At 38.3% G+C, this 19251-nt stretch overlaps 1 protein-coding gene across 5 annotated transcripts in view; it reads left to right on the forward strand.

The window, feature by feature from the left end:
• Positions 1–19251, forward strand: part of LOC128006052 (disabled homolog 2-interacting protein) — a 96916-nt gene that overhangs the window by 74103 nt on the left and 3562 nt on the right. For all 5 annotated transcript variants that reach the window (XM_052592715.1, XM_052592712.1, XM_052592711.1 and 2 more), the window contains 9 exons: positions 7614–7758; positions 9734–9878; positions 10090–10326; positions 10572–10773; positions 12620–12798; positions 14488–15373; positions 16799–16921; positions 18264–18460; positions 18867–18954. In XM_052592715.1, the coding sequence (XP_052448675.1) occupies positions 7614–7758; positions 9734–9878; positions 10090–10326; positions 10572–10773; positions 12620–12798; positions 14488–15373; positions 16799–16921; positions 18264–18460; positions 18867–18954 (2202 nt within the window). The remainder of the gene's footprint in view (positions 1–7613; positions 7759–9733; positions 9879–10089; positions 10327–10571; positions 10774–12619; positions 12799–14487; positions 15374–16798; positions 16922–18263; positions 18461–18866; positions 18955–19251) is intronic.

A 19251-nucleotide genomic window follows, 5' to 3' on the forward strand; every position in this document is an offset into this window, starting at 1 on the left:
AAACAGGTTTTTTAATTTTTTCATTGTTACGTATATGTATTCGGCTTCAGGTTTTTGTTGGCATAATTTCAGCAGAACATTTTCAGTCATTTTAGAAACATCAAATCTGTTGGTCAATTGCCTGTTGAGAATTTAGAGGCACAAAGAGTATCCTTTATTAATCAATTTGCTTCGAGACTACAAAATCATTTGAGAATAAAAACTTGTAACATTTGGAGCCAAACGATTATTGTTAATTAACAGATTGAAAATACATCAGATTGATCAGTCAGTTTAGGCTGTTGTTCAAATGTGCATTACATTTTCCACATGGAATTTGAGGGTTCGTTGAAATAGACAAAGTCCACATGGGATATACACCAATTCCTTTAAAAAGTTTGTAGATTAATGCTACACAGAACCAGGAACAGTACATGGAACAGGACAGGAACTGTACAACTCTCTTTAGTTCTTCCAGTGTTTATGAATTTTATATTCTATTCTCTCCTTATTGCCTGACCATGGCTGGCTGGGCCATGTTTCTGGACACACACACTGCTGATGTATAAGTGTAGCCTGTCAGACACTTATTATCAGTATTTATAAAATCAGATGTCAAGGATATTTTAGAACAAATATTTTTGAAAATGTAATTTTAATAAATGAGCTTTTTTTGTAGGGAGTTCTGAAAGTTGAGGTATGTTTACATGCATTTAACTCATTTATTACTAAAGATATGGGAAAACCTTATTTTTCATTATAATACCTTTTTTAGAGCCCTGATAATGACCAGTTCAGACATCCTATAGTCACCCAAAAAGTATCAGGGAAAAGTATTCTAGAAAAAGTCAAGGTAAAATCTTGATCATGGTAAAGTCATTGAATTTTAATTTAGTGAATTATGTATTATTTGTTTTTTTTTTTTTCACAATCTGCTGTTATTTATATTTTTCCAGATTGAGATATACTGTATATGCTAGATAGCCTGTTGCTCTTGTTTAGTATAGAACCTAATCATGCAACAATGTAGCATTTGTGAGCATTGTGCTCATCTGTGTCAGTTCCTTTCAAATATTTTTCAAACTGGTTCATATAATTGGTCTAAATGATTCATTAATGAATCCTCCTCAATCAAAAGGATTTAGTAAAAGCCTTCATCCAGTAATCACAAATGACTGGAGATTTGTTGGAAATGACACAGGAGTGAAATGGTCACTTTGTAATGGTTCGTATCAGTGATGCCATCCTTTCTTCTAATATTTTCATGTTGACTGAACTGCAGTCTAAGTTGTGGACCACCACATTGTCATTAGAGATGGTCACTGGTCCACGAACGACTTACAGATCTGCATCATTATGCTGTGAGTGCTGACTCTGAGATTGGCCGCTCTTTCCATTTTTAAAAGTCATTAGTGTCTTTCACTGGTGAGCTGCACTTTGCCTCTGTAACTACTGATAAAGGGGGGAACGGGAGGGGAGAGGGGGTCTGCTATTACTAAACTAACTAAACTAGTGTTCACCGAGGGTCATCATACTTCTATCTGACCCTCGTCCGCTGTCCCCTGGGTCCCGTGTGTGTGTGTGGGAGGGGGGAATCAGATTCAGATGCTGTTAATTATTGCTTCTTAATTACCCTGCTTCTCAAAGAAGCCCTGAGGGATGTGGGCCATTAAAACTGTAACACCGATGGAATCATCCGGGCTGTCCAAGGTCATTTGTTTTGAGGACAGCTGTAAAATCCAGTCTACTTGCTTTTGTGTTATCAATATGTCGGATTAAACCAGCTGATCATATGCACTTTAATGCAGATGCCTTATGAGACACAAGTGACAATTATGTAGCTTATGCTTTCTGATTTCTTTTTCAACGATTTAGTGTTGCATTCGGTCCAACTGAAAAGCAGCTCCTGAGCAGAATCTCATTAGAGGATGGCGGTTTACAAAATAGTCCCAAGATACTTACAGTACCAGCGATAAATAATATCACAATTTTATTTAGTCATTAATTCCCTGTTAAGATCGAGTGTTAAGATAAATGTTTTAAAAGCTAAATCTAATTCAACCTTCGGTAGTAAAAACGGCACTAAAGACTCGGCAGCTTTGCCATCACTGGAATAAATTGTGTTTTAAAATATATTAAAAGAAAAACCTGTTGAGTTGTTGCTGTTAAATCAAAAACATTATGCTTTTATATAAATAGTGCTACAGTATATGTATTATTGGTGTGTATGTACAAGTAAATGAAAATCATGTGTGGTCATGGCTCCTCTTTTACAACACTCCTTTACAAATGAAGATATAGATTGAATATCTCCAAAATGCTGAAAATATCAAGATATTTTAGCTATATTGCCCAACCCTGGTTCTGACTTAAATGAGCATTTCATAGGAATGAAGACTCAGTCAAGTGCTTTACTTTCCTAACATCATGCCTCTATTCTCAGTGTAATTAAAGCACTCGGTTATAGTCGAATAGTAATTTTATGAGCCCTCAAAGCAGATGTAGAAGATTTGTATTTTAAGAGGTCTTTGTTCTACTTCAGCTGGCTTGTCTGTTTCTGACAGATGCATGAGTTGACAGAACAAAATTAAATTGGACTAAATTAGTTTCAAATGAAGATGAAAGCAGACTCATCTGTGTGGATAACAGAGCTTGTCTGTTTATGTTCCTTTGAAAAGTCTGGACACGGTTAGTTGAGCCACCAAACAGAGCCTGCAGTGACAGATTCACTGGGAAGGATCCTCTGATGGAATCTTGACAGCCCAATGTCTCTCGCTCTGCTAATGCACTCACTCTGTTACGGTAATGTTGCAGTGGTCACATCAAAGGGTCACTGTATTCCCTTGACTGGACCTGAGACCAGTGTGCTCGTGATGTAAAAAATGGAGAAACGATATCCCACTGAGACCACGAGCCCAAGAGGACACAATAACACTCATTTATCTCTTGCTTGAGTTTCATGTGGGTGTGATTTTTATCGTGCAATCTTCTCTCTCTCTCTCTCTCTCTCTCTCTCTCTCCACCACTAAATACACTTTGGAAGAAGATTAAACATACAATTAGTTGAGGAGAATTCTATCTCCCTCACCTCTCTATCTCCTTATCTTGTCATAGACTCATGCTCTGCCAGTCTCTCTCTCTCTCTCTCTATCTCGCTTGGCTGCACTTTAAGGCAGGCTGGCTCTGAAAGGATGTCATTTCTGGTCTGAAGCAGCACATTGCCCTGACAGCTATTACAGAAGTCGTGCTTCGCCGTAGAAATGGCATCCACTTCAGCGGGCTCTCCATGCACACACACTTTAACACTTTTCCATGCATCTCAAAAGTTTGAGGTTAGACAAGGTATTCAGCTGTTTTGTGATATGATGTAAGCGTGATGTCATTTCTGTGCTGATTGCAACACATGTGATTATGCCTGGCAAGAGATGATCACGTAGACTGCCATTTTTGAGACCCAGTATGCAGATGTTGACTTCACAATACGAAACACAATCATTACATAATCATATGATTGCAATTATTTGTTCCCTGATTATCTGAATTGATCCTTGCACAAACGTGTAAAGTGCTTTCAGGCCCGGTGATATCTATATTAAAAGTTGTATATACTATGCGTTAGTTATGAGACCCTACAATTTATTGAAATGTTGAAAGAAATGTGTATGAATATATTAAATTTTGTGAAATGAAGCAAAATCTAAAACCTACACCTAATGTACAAACAATATGAATACAAATTTTATAAAACATACACAAATTATATAAATATAATTCACATAAAATATAATAATAAAAAAAAAAAGTTTAAGCCATTTCAAAAAAAAAAAAAAAAACTATTTAATGTATGTATTACATTTACAAGTAACATTAACATATCAACCGTCATTAATTACAAAATATTATCTGAAAATATTATATATAATCTGGCACAATTCCATGATTGCGACAGCCTAATAAAATATATACTATACAAAACATACAATACAGAATGCATAGTTAAATTGATGTCTTTAAATCAGTCAATCAGCTTTTTCGTTTTCTAGATTGTGTTGATGAGTTGCAGACAGTTTAGAAAGCATGAGAAGGTAAATGTTGAGGAAATGATGTTGTATGATCCTAGAAGTGATGTCTGTTTGACCCACTTTAGTCCAACAGCACAACAGTCAGTCTTATCTCAGAAAGCACGCTGGATAAAGCTGACCCACAGCCTTGCATTTCACTAGCAGAGCATTTCTACTTTCACTGAGGGTCGTGAGCGCACATAAACACACACATTTGCACCAAATAGAATCATACGCACATATTTGCACGCATGCAGCAGAGAAAACTCAAGGTTCTAGAATGTGGGACTGAGATCTTAATTCAGCGCTTCTGTGATAGTTGACTTCTCTTTCTCTCACACGTGTTACGGCATTCGCTCTCTCACTTGACCCTCCTGCCGTCTGTCTGCTAAATAGCATCTGACCTTCTCTGACCTCTGTTTTTCGGAGATGGAGAAGGAGCAAGATAACAGTGTTTCAGTTTACAGCTTGGCTTTAGATCAAAAGAGAAATGTGCTGAGAATGACACACAAGTAATGACGAAACTGGAGGCAAGGTATTCATCTTTGACATTTAATAATCGCTCACTTTTGTTTTTCAGTAGGTCATGTTGAATTATTGTGTGTTTGACTGAGTTAAGAGGCCATTTAGGGTTTGGGGGAGAGAAAAACTGTTTGGCAGCATTTAAAAGGCTCATGTGGAACACACTGGGATTAAATGGCACCCATGCACTTTGTAAAGCCACTTTGGACATTTCACATTTGCAAATGAAATGAAGCTAATTATTCATTTGTTTCATCACCTAGCACATACTATGAGGGATAGTGATAGACTTACCCTTTAATCTCGTGAAGAAGAGAATCTTCCTTTTAAGAGCACAAGTCAGCAGCACTACTAAACATGCATTGGTATATAGAATGAGTTCATTTCCATGAAAAAAAAAAAAAAATCTTTATTAACTTTACTTTGCATTAATACATTTATGTTTATCCAAGTAGGAAATGATATCATCTGTTCATCAAACCAATTATATAATTGAATTGAATTAATAATTATTAAATTATTTGTTATCTGTGTCAGTCAGAATTTCAGTATCATTACATTGTTAGAAATGTCTGTAGTGAAAAAGGATTGTTCAGCTCTAAAATATGTATTCATAATTATTTTTTCCTATGCATTAATGGCAAAGTCATGGAAAAGTTAAATGGTCAAAAGGTGTAGGAATTCTGTCTCTCTCTTTTCCTCTTGTTTGTATTGTTGCTCACTCCCTCAGAATATCTTTGCAGAAGTGAATGAGTCATCTTTTGTCTGTAGATTTGTGTGTGTGTGTGTGTGTGTGTGCTGTAGATTTAGTGACCTTTGATAGCAAGACTCTTAAATGAGTCTATCCATTTATCCATCCATCTATATGTCTATCAATCTGTCTATCTGTCTATCTGTCTTTCTGTCTGTCTGTCTGTCTGTCTGTCTGTCTGTCTGTCTGTCTGTCTGTCTGTCTCAATCTTCATTCAGAGTTTACCATATTTTCTAACCCTAAACTCAACCCTCAAACAAAGCATTTTTCATTAAAACATTATTTAATATGTTTATTGAGCTGTTTTTAAATGGGGGGGAGATTGGCTGCATCCCACAATGAAGGAATTTCAGGTTTTACTATCTTTGTGGGGACATTTGGTCCAGACAATGTAGGCAAAACTTCTCTCTCTCTCTCCTTCTCTCTCTCAGCAGAGCACACAAACTTGTGTTTCGGTCAGATGGTTCCTCCTTTATGAGTTTATGTTTCCAGGGAATGCAGTGAATCCTGAGGGGTTTTTACATCTTCTTTTTAATCCCTCCATCCTCTCTTTATCATTTTTTCCTGTGAGCTCAAGTACATATATTTCTGTTTTCCTCTTTTCCCCTGTGCAATGGCTTTGCTTTCCTGTGGACCACCTATTTTTATGCAGCCGTTTTATTTTTATTTTTATTTTTCTGCTTTCCTTTCCATTTTAGATTTATATGTATGTCTTACTGTGATTAATGTCTTCTCGCTCTCTCTCGTCTCTATTGTTTCCTGTGTTTCTCTCTCGTCTCGTTCCGATTAAGGGTGAGCCATAGTCTAGCTGATTAACTCTGACAGTAATGGACAATTTTCTTAATAGTGCCCACTACTGTGTGTGCATGTAAGGGGAGGATCTCGAGGCTTATGAGATCTTCCTCTCTGTGACTAGTCTCATATCTTAATGGATCTGACTCAGAGAGCTGATCATACCTCGACAATTATTATAATTTCAATTATTAATTAAAATTATTAATAATAATTTTACTAGATATACTGTATGTGCAATCTGTAAAATGGCACCTCAGTTTGTTTCTCATGTTTTTGATTTAATGGTGAAATGCGAGGATTATGAAGCATGCTCCTAATATTATTCTAAAGTATGCAAAATAATAATAATAATCTTCATAGATACACTTACGATTGTAAAATAATGTTAAAGTTGTTAGAAGATGTGGACAGTCATAGGTTAGTGCCCCTACCTTAAAATAAGAGTTACCACAATCATGGAAAACTTGGAAATATTCAGTGTGTGAGTTGTTGGTAATGAATGAATTTTTCCAAGCATATGGATCCATAAAGATGAAAATAATGAGAATGAGTGCGTTGAGGTGCAGCAGGTGTCTGGTCAGGGTGAAGGGTCTCATTTATGCCAGGCTTGGGCTTTAGTCCCAGTGCAGACCTCTGTTCAACCACATAACCAAATGAATCCTAGCTTGAGAGAGGAAGAGATATTGAAAGTAGGGCCCTGTCAAGTCTACTTTATTTTCTCCCAAATTACATCTAGACGCCACAGGCTTCACTGTTAACTTTTAAATTATGTGTTCATTTAAATGTTTTAATTGTTATACTGTAATGTTTTAACTGAAATGTCCTTGATGAATCACGCAGACACAGACCCAAAATTCAATTTCAAGTCTTTATATGTCTGTTTATTTAGCCAGTTGCCTATGCTGAAACAACACAATAGAGAGGGGAAAAAGAATTAAAGCATTATACATTATGAGTCAAATACGACTAGGAAAAAAGAAGATTAGAGTGGGATTATACATTTTGTGTGAAAGAGAAGAGAGTTTTGTTGCATGAATTATGAGGACATATAGTATGTTCTGTAATGAGAAATATACGGTGATAGTTTTTTTCACAGACAAAAGGCTTTCAGCCTCAGTCTACATGGAGCCAGTCGTGACTCACTGCTGTAAAAGAGACTGAGACGCGCACACACACTCTGATTCTTATTTGGGACGCTGGGCTGAACTCTGGACTGTGTGCGTGTGCGCACATCAGCAGCGAGCAGACAGATTTTTCTAACTCCTATTTGCAGGTTTTGATAGGCTCCATGTCAGATAGCTTTGATCGGAGAAGCTTTCACTTCAACACTAGCATCCTTTTTCCTTGTCTCTTTCTTTTCTTTCATGTCCTGACAGACATCAGCGGCACAACCGCTTCGATTATAATGACAGACTCTCCATGCAATCTCTCCATCTACTCTGCTCTCTTTTTCCTTTTTAGACTAAAAGTGCTCACACATCAGCATGTTCTGTTTTTTGGCACAGGACTTCCTGACTGATCTGATGATGTCAGAGGTGGATCGGTGCGGGGAGAACGAGCACCTGATCTTCAGAGAGAACACGCTGGGCACTAAAGCTATCGAAGAGTACCTCAAACTGGTCGGACAGAAATACCTGCAAGACGCACTGGGTAATATTAAACAGACATTTCCAAAGTCTGGTTTTTCCTAAGTTCTCTGTATCCATTTTCGATAAGACTCAACAGCCGTGAAAACACTCACACAAACAAACATGCACACACACACACCTGGACACTTTTGCTGTCGGCTTACTCTGTGTCCGATAAGGCTTGTGTTTATTAATACCGCCATAGTTTAGGAATTAAGTGTTTATATGTCTGGACTAGCAATGTATCTGCAGAACACTGAATATAAATATTGACTTTGGGCGATTAAATAAGCGAACGTGTGAATGTGAGTGAATCTCTCTCTCTTTAGATTTGCATTAAGAAACCATTTGGTAGTGCTGAATAATGTATAGTTGTTTTTCTTAGATGAATGTGACTTGTGAAGTGCTGCTAAATTATTAAATGGTTCACTCCTAAAGACTGACTAAGTGCCTCAGACATCATAGTAAGGAGAGGGACAGCAAAGAGAGTGGATTACACCACACGATTACATAAACAGCACATATGCACCAGGGACGAACCTTTTGGTCATTTTATCTACTCGAGAGCTAGAGTACTTAAATGCTCTCATATTCAGATCGGATTGCAAGATACCCCTGAAAAAGTGATAACCTATCACCATGGCCCTTTTGGTGTATAGTTACTAGTTTTTGAATGATGAGAAATGCTGTGCAGCTAGCACACAAACACACATATGTACACAAACATATCTTAAAATAATGCATACAAATGTGTATACAGTTACATGATAATCAAATATCCTTAAGGGAGTTGTGGTATTACATCTCTGCCATTAAATCTCTCATTGACAAATACTAAAAAGCCATTTATATGAGCTCAGAATACACAAAATATACATGTTGTTTTACAAAGAATAGTAAATTGGTTTATATTCAAGATGTGCTTTATTTTTACCATTGAAGACCTCTTGTGTTGCAGCAGATGTTGATGTAGGGCAGAGCAGGACACCTTTGATCTGTTTTTCAGCAGTAAGAGTGACATCCAGTATGCTCTTTTGCTGCTCCACCAGATTAGTTTTGTATTTGTGGCCTTGAATGAGTTTTCTGGCTTCTCCTCTGACCTTTTCAAACTATTTGGGGTTTACCGTACAGAACTGCCGTGCCGCATGTAGTGAGATAAGAGTGTGTGGCAGTACTGTGATGTCAGCTGTATTCAGCTGCTGGAATGTATTCGCTACTTGAACCATTTCCAACAATCATACTTAACTGAGTTATCTGTGTTCCCATTGCTGAAGGTATTTCACATTGTCATAACATTTCCCAATATACTTGTTTTTACTGTATTACTTATTAAATAAATGCAGCCTTGGTGAGCATAAGATACTTTTTTCTAAATGCTTACTGAACTGTAGTGTATGTTTCCTTGTAATAATGTGGCCACTGAGTGTCTCTAACAGGAAGCTGAAGAAAGAGGAGTCCACTTCCATTCTGAATCAGTTGGACGTCCATATGGTTTATGCTACACTAGTTAGATTTTTCCCTGATGCTTTCATGCGCAAACAGAACAGAGGGGGGGAAATCGACCAGTACCTGCCCTGAGTCTCTGTAGAGAGGGATCTGGCTGTGCTGTTTGTTTGAGATCAACGAAAAGTTTATTGTATATTCCCGGGACAGGTTCTTTCATTAGTTCTGAGTCAGAAAACTAAAGAACTTTCACTAGATGCTTCATAGTGGAAAGAGATTGGAACGGGGACGAGCTCTTGGGTGCTGATTTTCTTGCTAATAATTGTGAGACGGTTCGTTTGGAGGAAAGTTGATGGGGGTCCGTACGACAGGCTGCCTTGCTGACATTCAGCGATGCAAGCGTTCATGTGTGAAATACAGAATCATCTCAAGATTAATCAATAGATGACACCATTCTTTATTGATTTCCCGGAAAATACTATTTATGTTGAAACAGCTAGACTTTACACAGGGTGAAAGTGTGTTTAATGTATTTTCCCTTTCTTCCACTGTAGGTGAGTTTATAAAGGCTCTGTATGAGTCTGATGAGAACTGTGAGGTGGATCCATCCAAATGTTCATCTAGCGATCTAGCAGAACATCAGAGCAACCTCAGGATGTGCTGTGAGCTAGCCTTCTGCAAGATCATTGAGTCTTACCGGTAACTACAATGTGCTGTCATTGCCAGTGATGCAGTTTATTGCTCATTCATGTGTTTCTCTTAGAAATCAAACTAGAAAAACAATATATGAGAGTAGAGGTATAAAACAAACCAGGGGAGATGAGAAATAATAATAATGAATGGGATAAAAGGATGATAAATCATTTGTGAAACCTCTTACCAATAGGAATAACTCTCCACTCCTCAACAGTGTGTTTCCACGGGAACTTAAGGAGGTGTTTGCGTCGTGGAGACAGGAATGTGGGAACCGAGGGCGGCCGGATATCAGCGAGCGTCTTATCAGCGCCTCCTTGTTTTTGCGTTTTCTGTGTCCGGCGATCATGTCGCCTTCTCTCTTCAACTTGACGCAGGAGTACCCAGACGACCGCACTGCACGCACACTCACGCTTATCGCCAAGGTTACGCAGAACCTCGCAAACTTTACCAAGTAAGCATTTCATTTTCTCCAGTGTGAGTGTGTGCGATTGAGAAGGGAGAGAGCGCTTTAATGTTTCATGACGGAGCTGACGAATTACTTGAAATGCCTCGGTTTGATAGCTTGTCATGTTGTTATGAGCACAAATACTATTCATAAGAAGGAAATGAAGTTAATAGATATAATTATGATTATAGAGTCATTAGCGTGTTTAATTGAGTTATTAACGAGTCATTCTTATTCCTGCTTTCTGTCAGGTTTGGTAATAAGGAGGAGTACATGTCCTTCATGAATCAGTTCTTGGAGCAGGAGTGGACCAACATGCAGCGCTTCCTGCTGGAGATCTCCAACCCGGAGACCATCTCAAATACTGCAGGCTTCGAGGGCTATATTGACTTGGGCCGGGAGCTCTCCACCTTGCACTCCCTGCTAGCTGAGGTGGTGTCCCAAATGGACCAGGTTAGTCTCTTCACCCTGTAGCTGATCGTTTTTTTAGTGTAAAGTGTTTCAGCAGCTCAGTGTTTCACTTGAGACATGCATAAACTGCATAAATCTAAAAAGTATAATATTTATATAAGTATGCATAATTTTTTCAAATGAAGATAGGTCATGCATTTTTGCTCTCAAGTGAGTTTTTGCAGTGATCATTTAGTTGCTGATAATTAGACATTCAGATTTCGCCATGTCTTCAGTGTAGTGTTAGCTGAACTCCAACTTGCAGTTGACTTTAAATCCTTCATTAAGTTTGCTTTTAATGTTCAGACCTTAAAAGATGTGTTCACTGTGTGTTTGTTGCTTTATATCTTGCTTTATACATATTTTTGGAAGAAATGATCTTCTAACCCCCCTCCTCCTCAAATGCTAAATATAGCTTAGTTTGTGTTTGGCCAGATTTTCCACAATAAGAGAAAACTTCCAGTCTAAATGCATCTAAACAAAGTTGCATTTATCTTCAAGCCTGTGTGTCTGAGTGTGTATGCACAGATCACACACCGCAGACTCTGCCTACAGCTATACAAACATTTCTAATTAAATTTGTAAACTTTGAATATTCTCATAGCAGCACTTTATGTTGAATTATTCAGATCACGATAGGTGAACGTTCTCTGAAAGCCCGTGTCCTCTCAGTGTTTGAGTTCTACATGGGAAGTCCATTAGTCCCTAAGGCTGCCACAGATTGACAGTGGTCAGACACTGCTGCCTTCTGGGAAGCGTGTGCATAAGAACTGTTCATTGATATTTCACGGATCATTTGTAGCCATGCATCCATGATCATGCTGTGATCGTGAAACATAATTATTTTAAAGCCAGACAGATTCAGCCAACCAGAATGCCACAGCATCAGCCAATTATCAAACATTTAAATCAGTCAAATTTCCAATTTTCTTGTTCCATTATTAAATGCTTTTGGAAAACATCAGTCTAAAAAAAACTTGTACTTGTTTTAGAAAAAGTGTCCTTTGCCATGTTTTTTAATTTACATCTCACAAATACATTGAAGCAAGTTTTTATAAAAAACAAACAAACATAAATTTACAGAATACAATCTAGTTATAGATCAATTATAATTATCTTGGTAAATGTTTTTTTATATAAAGAAGTATCTTGTGCTCACCAAGCTGCATTTATTTGATAAAAAAATTTTTTTGAATTATTTTAGCAATTTAAAATAACTGTTTTCTATTTTAATTTGTTTTAAAATGTCATTTATTCTTGTGATGGCACCGCTGAATTTCTGTAATCTGTCACATTTTTTTTTTTTTTTAAAGAGTGAAATATATGAAATAGAAATAGTAAGTCTTTGCTTCTGTATTTGATCAATTTAATGCATGTATTAATTAAATCTTACTGATCCCAAAGTTTTGAACAATAGTGCATATGTGAGGTGTACAAAACATATATGGGTTTAAGTAAGCTTTACTTACACAACTATTACTCAAAATTCACTCTAGAAAATACTTAAAATGGGACATTTGCAGTTCAAGCTTGGCTGAGTTGTGGCTAAATATTGATGGATTCATCTGCCTGGTGTGTATATCGGTCTTTCACTAATGTACTGCAGTGCTTTAGGAGGTAATAAGGAGGATTTATTTTATTGTTGATTGATGGATACACCATTTACATTTAAAACATTGCCTGATGCTTTTTTTGTCCAGAAGAGCTTTTAATGCAGTAAAGTTACACTATACATTTATCAGTAACCCTGTTCCTCAGGAATCAAACCTGTGACCTTGGCATAGCTAGCTCCATGCTCTATCAGCTCAGCTACAGGATCTCATTTCTTGTCTTTCATCTATGTCCTCAGAGTGCTATCTCCAAGCTTGGCCCGTTACCTAGAATACTGAGGGACGTACATGGAGCACTAACAAACCCCTCGAATGTACAGATGAGCATTCCTTCTGACCGTGTGCCGTCCCCTCCAACCCCTGGATGCAGCATCTCCAGTGGATTACAAAAGATGGCCATCGACAGCGACCTGCCGGGGTAAGCCAGGAATCAGATCCACTGCATCAAATTAGTTCAACTGTAACCGATCAGAATCAAATATGTCCATAATTGTGCATGGCTGTGCAAAAAACATTCTGTAGATTTCATGATGATTCTGCTTCAAGCTCCGTGTTACTTAAGGCAATGACACAAAGTTGTGAAGTACAGCTGTATTGCTTACGTACTCATCGTTATCTGTCACTTTCAGCCACAAAGACTGTCCTCATTTCTGTTCTTAAGAGTGTGCCCTTACTTTATCCAGCAGACTGCTCTTCTAAAGAGAGCGGCTCATCTTTATCTGTCTAGCTCGCTGCTAATTCCCCACCGACATTTATGAGAACCAGAGAGAATGAGAGGCCTGTAATTTTAGTTCACACACACACACACACACACACACATTCAGGGAAAGGGAAGATAAATATACTGGGGGATCAAAAGAGATGGAGGCTGCAAGGAGAAGGCATCGAGTGAAGCTTGTTGGTTGGTGTCTGGAAGGAGATTATCATGAAATAAATTAGCTTTTTTTTTCAGATATCCAGACAATAAACACATTCTGGGCAGAAGTAAAGACAGGAAGAAACGCATAATAACTTTGCATTCTCTCTGATGCTTTCTACCTGTCTGGAACCGTCTAGCGGGGCATTTATGCATGTTTGAAGAAAACTTGTGGGTTATGAAAAGTTTTGTTTCTCAAACACTACTACATCATTAGGGTCTTGTGATTGATATGTCTATAGATAATAGCTCTGTTCCACAGCCTGAGCTGCCTAGGTAGGCAGCATTTAAGACATCTGGTTTATTCCCAGTGCTGTTCCAAAAGATCAGTAGCAAAATGATGCTGACTTCTAAGATACCCTCTCTAACAGCATCACATGCAGATACGGCAATCTTAGAATGCTTTGCAGTAATTAAAGTACAAAAGCTACAGACTATGCTATACCATTTTACTTATAAATGTGTTATCTTTGCAACATTCTAACCAGTGTTTGGTAACACATATCAACTAACTAGTTTGGTAGGTTATGGTTCATAAATGTCCTTCAACCAGTTCCATGCCTTTTTAATTTTTTTTGTTTGTTTGTTTTTAATGACCAAAAATTCAATGAATTAATTAAATAAATAGTGTCATTGAGATTTTTTTTAATAATTTTTAGCAACATACTAACATCAGCGTTGTGAGTCAAGTCTCTCATGCTCTCCACAACAGTGATGGACGACACACTAAATTGCTGCCTATATAGGGTATTTCAAATCAGTCCATTAGGAGGCTGTTTCAGCTAGGATGCTGTCTGTGTGTAGACAACAAGGCTAGATTTGTACCGAGCTAATCAGAATCAGAAATCAGAATCAGAAAGAGCTTTATTGCCAAGTATGCTTGCACATACAAGGAATTTTTTTAGTGACATAAGATAATGAATTAAGCTAATGTGTTGTCTTTCTTCTGTTATCTTCTTTTAACCCGACATTTGTGTATGCATGGTATTTCAGGGCTTAGAGTGTTAAGGTGTTAGCTTAGAAGGTTCCATTTCAGCTAGGATGCTGCCTTAGGGGAGCTTCCTATGTAGACACAAGGCAGCAGCAAGATTTGGAACAGAGCAATCTGTGTACTGTTCTCCTATTCTGTGTGTGTTTAATTATTTACACTCTGCCTGCCTGGTCCTTGTTTCCATCTCTTCTCTTTACTAGCCCGATGGACTTCACTCGCCTTCCTTCCCCCACCCCTGAAAACAAAGAGCTCTTCTTCGTCACACGCTCTTCTGGCCTCCAGGGCTCTCCTGCCCGCAGCTCTAGCTACTCCGAGACCAACGAGCCCGAGCTGGGCCTGGCCAATGGTGGCAAGAGCTTGTCCATGGTAGACCTGCAGGAAGCGGCCAGGGCGTTAGAACCCGTTGCCATCCCGGCAGGGATCACTTCAGAAGGTTTGGGTGAGGGTGCCATGGTTCCCTGGAATGCACGGACTCCCCACGGCAATGTTGCCGGAGGCCCTACTCTTCACAGGCCAGGACTGACTCCCACTACCCCAGGAACAGAAGGGGCCCCAGGCAGGCCTACACAGCTCTTGGCCCCGCTATCCTTTCAGAATCCAGTGTACCAGATGGCAGCAGGGTTGCCCGTGTCAGCTAGAGGAAATGCGAGTGGGGACTCTGGGTCGGAGTGTCACAGCTCCGTCAGTTCCCATAGCAACAACGAGGAGGGTCTTGGAGGGACCAAGCACACGTTCCTTACCCAGGGAGCTTCGGTGGGGGAGGAGTTTGCAAGGCGTTCGGGAGATTTCCCGAGACGACAGCTATCGCTAACTGACGCGCAGCATGGAAACCAGCCTACGGTTCCTCGACAGAGCAACGCTGGTCCTCAGCGGCGGATTGACCAGCCGCCACCACCCACAATGACTGCACCCAGAGGACGAACTCCACCCAACCTACTGAACTCCACGCCCTACCCACGGCCTCCTAATAACACTGTGATGTCATCATCACCTGACTGGCCTGGAAGTGGCGCACGGCTTCGACAGCAGAGCTCCTCCTCTAAAGGGGACAGTCCGGAAATGAAGCACCGCGCACCACATAAACAGGTGCGTATATGTTTATAAAATAAAAAAAAGATCCTACACTCATGATTCGGCATTTGTTTGTTTGGGACTGTTTAAAGTGACCATGAAATAAAAAGTGACCTTTCTTAATTTTTAAAGGAGTATTGCCATATTGTTTATTGTCAAAAATGTAAGCACTTTTTTTTTTTTTTTTGAAATTTCATGCGCAAAACAGCATACAATCCTGATGGAAAAAATAAATGTGGTTATACATTAAAACAGGGAAGAAAAGACTATCACAATTTCTGCTTCATGCAAATCTGTTTCAGGCAAATCTGTATGCAATCTGTGTCATTCATCATGTATCTTTCTTTTAACCTAGTAATATTAATATATTTTGTGGAAAATCTGAGTTATTGATTCTAATAAGAATCAGAGGGCTTGGCTTACTACCAATCATCAACCCCCTGACATTGACTGTTGCCACTGGCAGTCATTTTTCTCTACGATTTGACAATGAAGTGGACAGGAAGGGCATTTCCCTTATCCACAATGCATTATTCTCTCTCTTGGGATGTGATTGATTGCTTGAAGTGATTGCTGGAAGCGTGTCTATGGAAACCGCATGTTGCGCACACTTTTATTACATCGCAGAGCACCATCAGGCTCTTTCTCTGACTGAAAGTTGCATCTGTGGACTTTCTGTGAATACTGTAGTTGATTTTCGAATCAGTTGCATTATACGTTTGCTGAAAGCTCTAGCTGAACTATTATTTTTCTGCATTAAAAATTATGAGGTCAAAATTGAAACATGCATGGATGAATTGTTCATAATAAGATCAATAACATGTATTTAGAAAATAGTACATTTTCATTTTATGTTCACTCCAAGTATAAATCTAACATATTTGATGCTTTAAACACACACCAATTTGAAAATAAACCTATTGTAAGATGTTTTCTTTTTTGAAAACAAATCTTAATGCCTCGCATATTTTCACTTCTTAAGTAAATTTATTTTGTAAATAAAGGATGTTTCAATATTTTTTTTGGGGGGGAAATTAAGTTCAGAGCTATGATTTCAAATCTAAGATACAGTCCCAGGATGTACTGGATGGTGAAGTATTTTTATTTAGAAAATAACAAAATGCTGTTTAAGAAAATTGACGGATATAATGGCAATTGTATGATGTCACGATAAACAATTTGCATGAACTAAATTTATAAAATAAGCATAGCAAGCTTAGCATGCTATTATATATAATCATGCTCACATTTCATACATGTTCTTTTTTTATTCACACTTATGTCATGCTAAATGTCATCATGTCCATGTTGCCTGTTGAGAAAGGGATGCCCCTGGCATTACTTCTTTGTGTGTGTGTGTGTGTGTGTGTGTGTGCATCTTGTTTCATCTTCAGTTTATTCATGCATATGTGTGTGTGTGTTTGTATGTGTGTCCCACAGGCCCCGTCCCCAGTGAACCCCAGTGCACTGGACCGCACCGCTGCCTGGTTGATGAATGTGCCATATATAGAGCAGGAGTCTGAGACGGAGCATTGCAGAGATGAGCACACACAAGCTGAAAAGGTAACTGACCGCCCACACACCATAGCAGCAGACATTTCGGCTCATGCAAACACAATCTGGAAGGGAAGTGAATCATCATCCTGCACTAATTTCACCCAGACAGGAGGATTCTCTCAGTGTCAGCAATCCAGCATTCAGTTGGGTGTTTTTGCATGCTGACTTAAGGTTGAAATGTGTAGGTTTATGTTAAACTCTCAGTTTAAAGAGCAGAGACTCTAAGTAAGCCATCTGTAGTTTGGCCTCCTGTCCTGAAGATGGAAGAAAGGGAATGGGCAGAAGAGGTGTTGGGAATGATTGAAATTCTGTTTAATTCCAGAAGTGGTGCAGAAATTTCACACTTCTTCGAATCAATTTTTTACAAGTACTCTCAGACTTGTGTGTGTGAAAGAAAAGAGATATACTGTAATACTCTGCTTCCTTTTTGCTGTTCTTACTCTCTGTTCATCTGTCATTCTTTCTATTTTCCTTGTCCTGTGACTGGTATGGAACTAGCAGTAACTCTCAGTGTTATTTTAGTGTTATTTGTCTACTATTATAGTATTAATTCATATTTGTAATGAGCAGTTTTTAGTTTTAATACTTTAGTACTTTCCATTTTAATTTAGTTGTAGTAATTGTATGCGCTTTGGCCATTTTTGTAAGGTTAAGAAGTTAAAAATTTCTATTTAGCTGCCATTTATCTTTATTTCTGTTGTTGTAATTTTAGTAGATAAACATATTATAGTTAGTTGTCAAGGCAACAATTTTATTTTTGTTTTTCACCAAATATTTAAATGTTATTTCCAGTTTATGTCAATTACACAGAGTCTCTCCGCAAGCTTTTTTTTACTAGTTCAAGTTAACAACATAACAACACTAGTGATTCTGTGCCTCATACGAACAGTTTACAGTCATCATGAGACTCGACTAACAATTGATGTTAGCATCTTGATACCTTAACATAACTTTTACAGCATTTATTCTGTATCTAGGTTAATGGTCATTTCTACATATGTTAATGCATTTTAACTTTGTAAGATTTAGAAATTAACATTAGTAAATATATTATGAATTAACATAAATGAACAGTGAACAAAAGGATATTTAAAAATGCTGTAAAAGATTTAGTTGTTAATTTATGACACCCAATGCGTTTTTTTAACTAATGTAAACAAATTGAACCTTAGCGGAAAAAAAGTTTCCCATAGTCATCAATAGTGTACTATTGGCACGCCACACGTGATGCACAAATACATTTCATAGGTACATTTTTTTAATGACTTTAGATTTTCTTGATGATATGACTTGGTGAAAATGAGGTGAAGGATAAAAAGAAGAATGTTGTTGTCTCTCGCATTATCAGGCGGAGATCAGTATGCTGCAGGAGCGACTGCGTGTGTCGGTGCAGAGGCTGGAGGAATATGAGCTCCGGATCAAGGGACAAGAGGAGCAGGCGCAGAAGATGTTGCTGGAGTATCAGACCCGACTGGACGAGTCTGAGGAGAGACTGAGACGGCAACAGGAAGACAAAGATCTGCAGATGAAGGGCATCATAAGCAGGTGAGAGATATTTGTATCATAAAGGGTAAATCAGGCAGATGAGGGGACGGAAAGAAAAATAGAAAGAAAAAAAAAAGTCATATGTCAGTATACTGTAAGTTCATCTGTACATATAGTCCTTGAGTCAGAAATAATAATAAGAAGAAGAATTTACATTTTAACAAACAAAGAGAGGGCCCTTCGACTTTTTAGGACTCTACCACAAGCCTCTGATGCAGGGCGTCATTTTGCCTTCTGTTGATAGTGTATTAGTGCAATCTGAGAAGAGCTTTTAGAAGACTTTTGGCCTTCTTCAAGGCAGAATTTTCTGAGAGCTGCTTTCCTCCAGGACTGATGTTATGGGGCATGCTAGAATGCGGGGATGTATGAAGGCTGGACTCAGTGTGTTTGTTTTGTGTGGATGCAGGCTGATGTCTGTGGAGGAAGAGCTGAAGAAGGATCATGCTGACATGCAGGCAGTGATTGACTCCAAACAGAAGATCATTGATGCGCAGGTATGTCTGTGTAGAGGTCTGTCAGTGTTGATGTCTTAGGTGTGTCAGTTAAACACTGATTTCCAAATTACTTCCTAAAATGTAGTCTACAACTTTTTTTTCTAAAAAAGCTATTTTCATGCACTAATTTTAAATGTTAACAACATTTCAACAAATCAAACGGATTGCACAGATCTTTGCCTGAAGGTTGTCATCACACCAGAATTTCATAAATTCATAGCAATGAGTAGTTGTTAGTATCATATCTTTCCTCTTTTTTCTGTCATTCTTTTCTCCTTTTTAACTCTCTGTACACAA

This window comes from Carassius gibelio, chromosome A5 (genome assembly GCF_023724105.1).
Source record: "Carassius gibelio isolate Cgi1373 ecotype wild population from Czech Republic chromosome A5, carGib1.2-hapl.c, whole genome shotgun sequence".
Lineage (NCBI taxonomy): Eukaryota > Metazoa > Chordata > Actinopteri > Cypriniformes > Cyprinidae > Carassius > Carassius gibelio.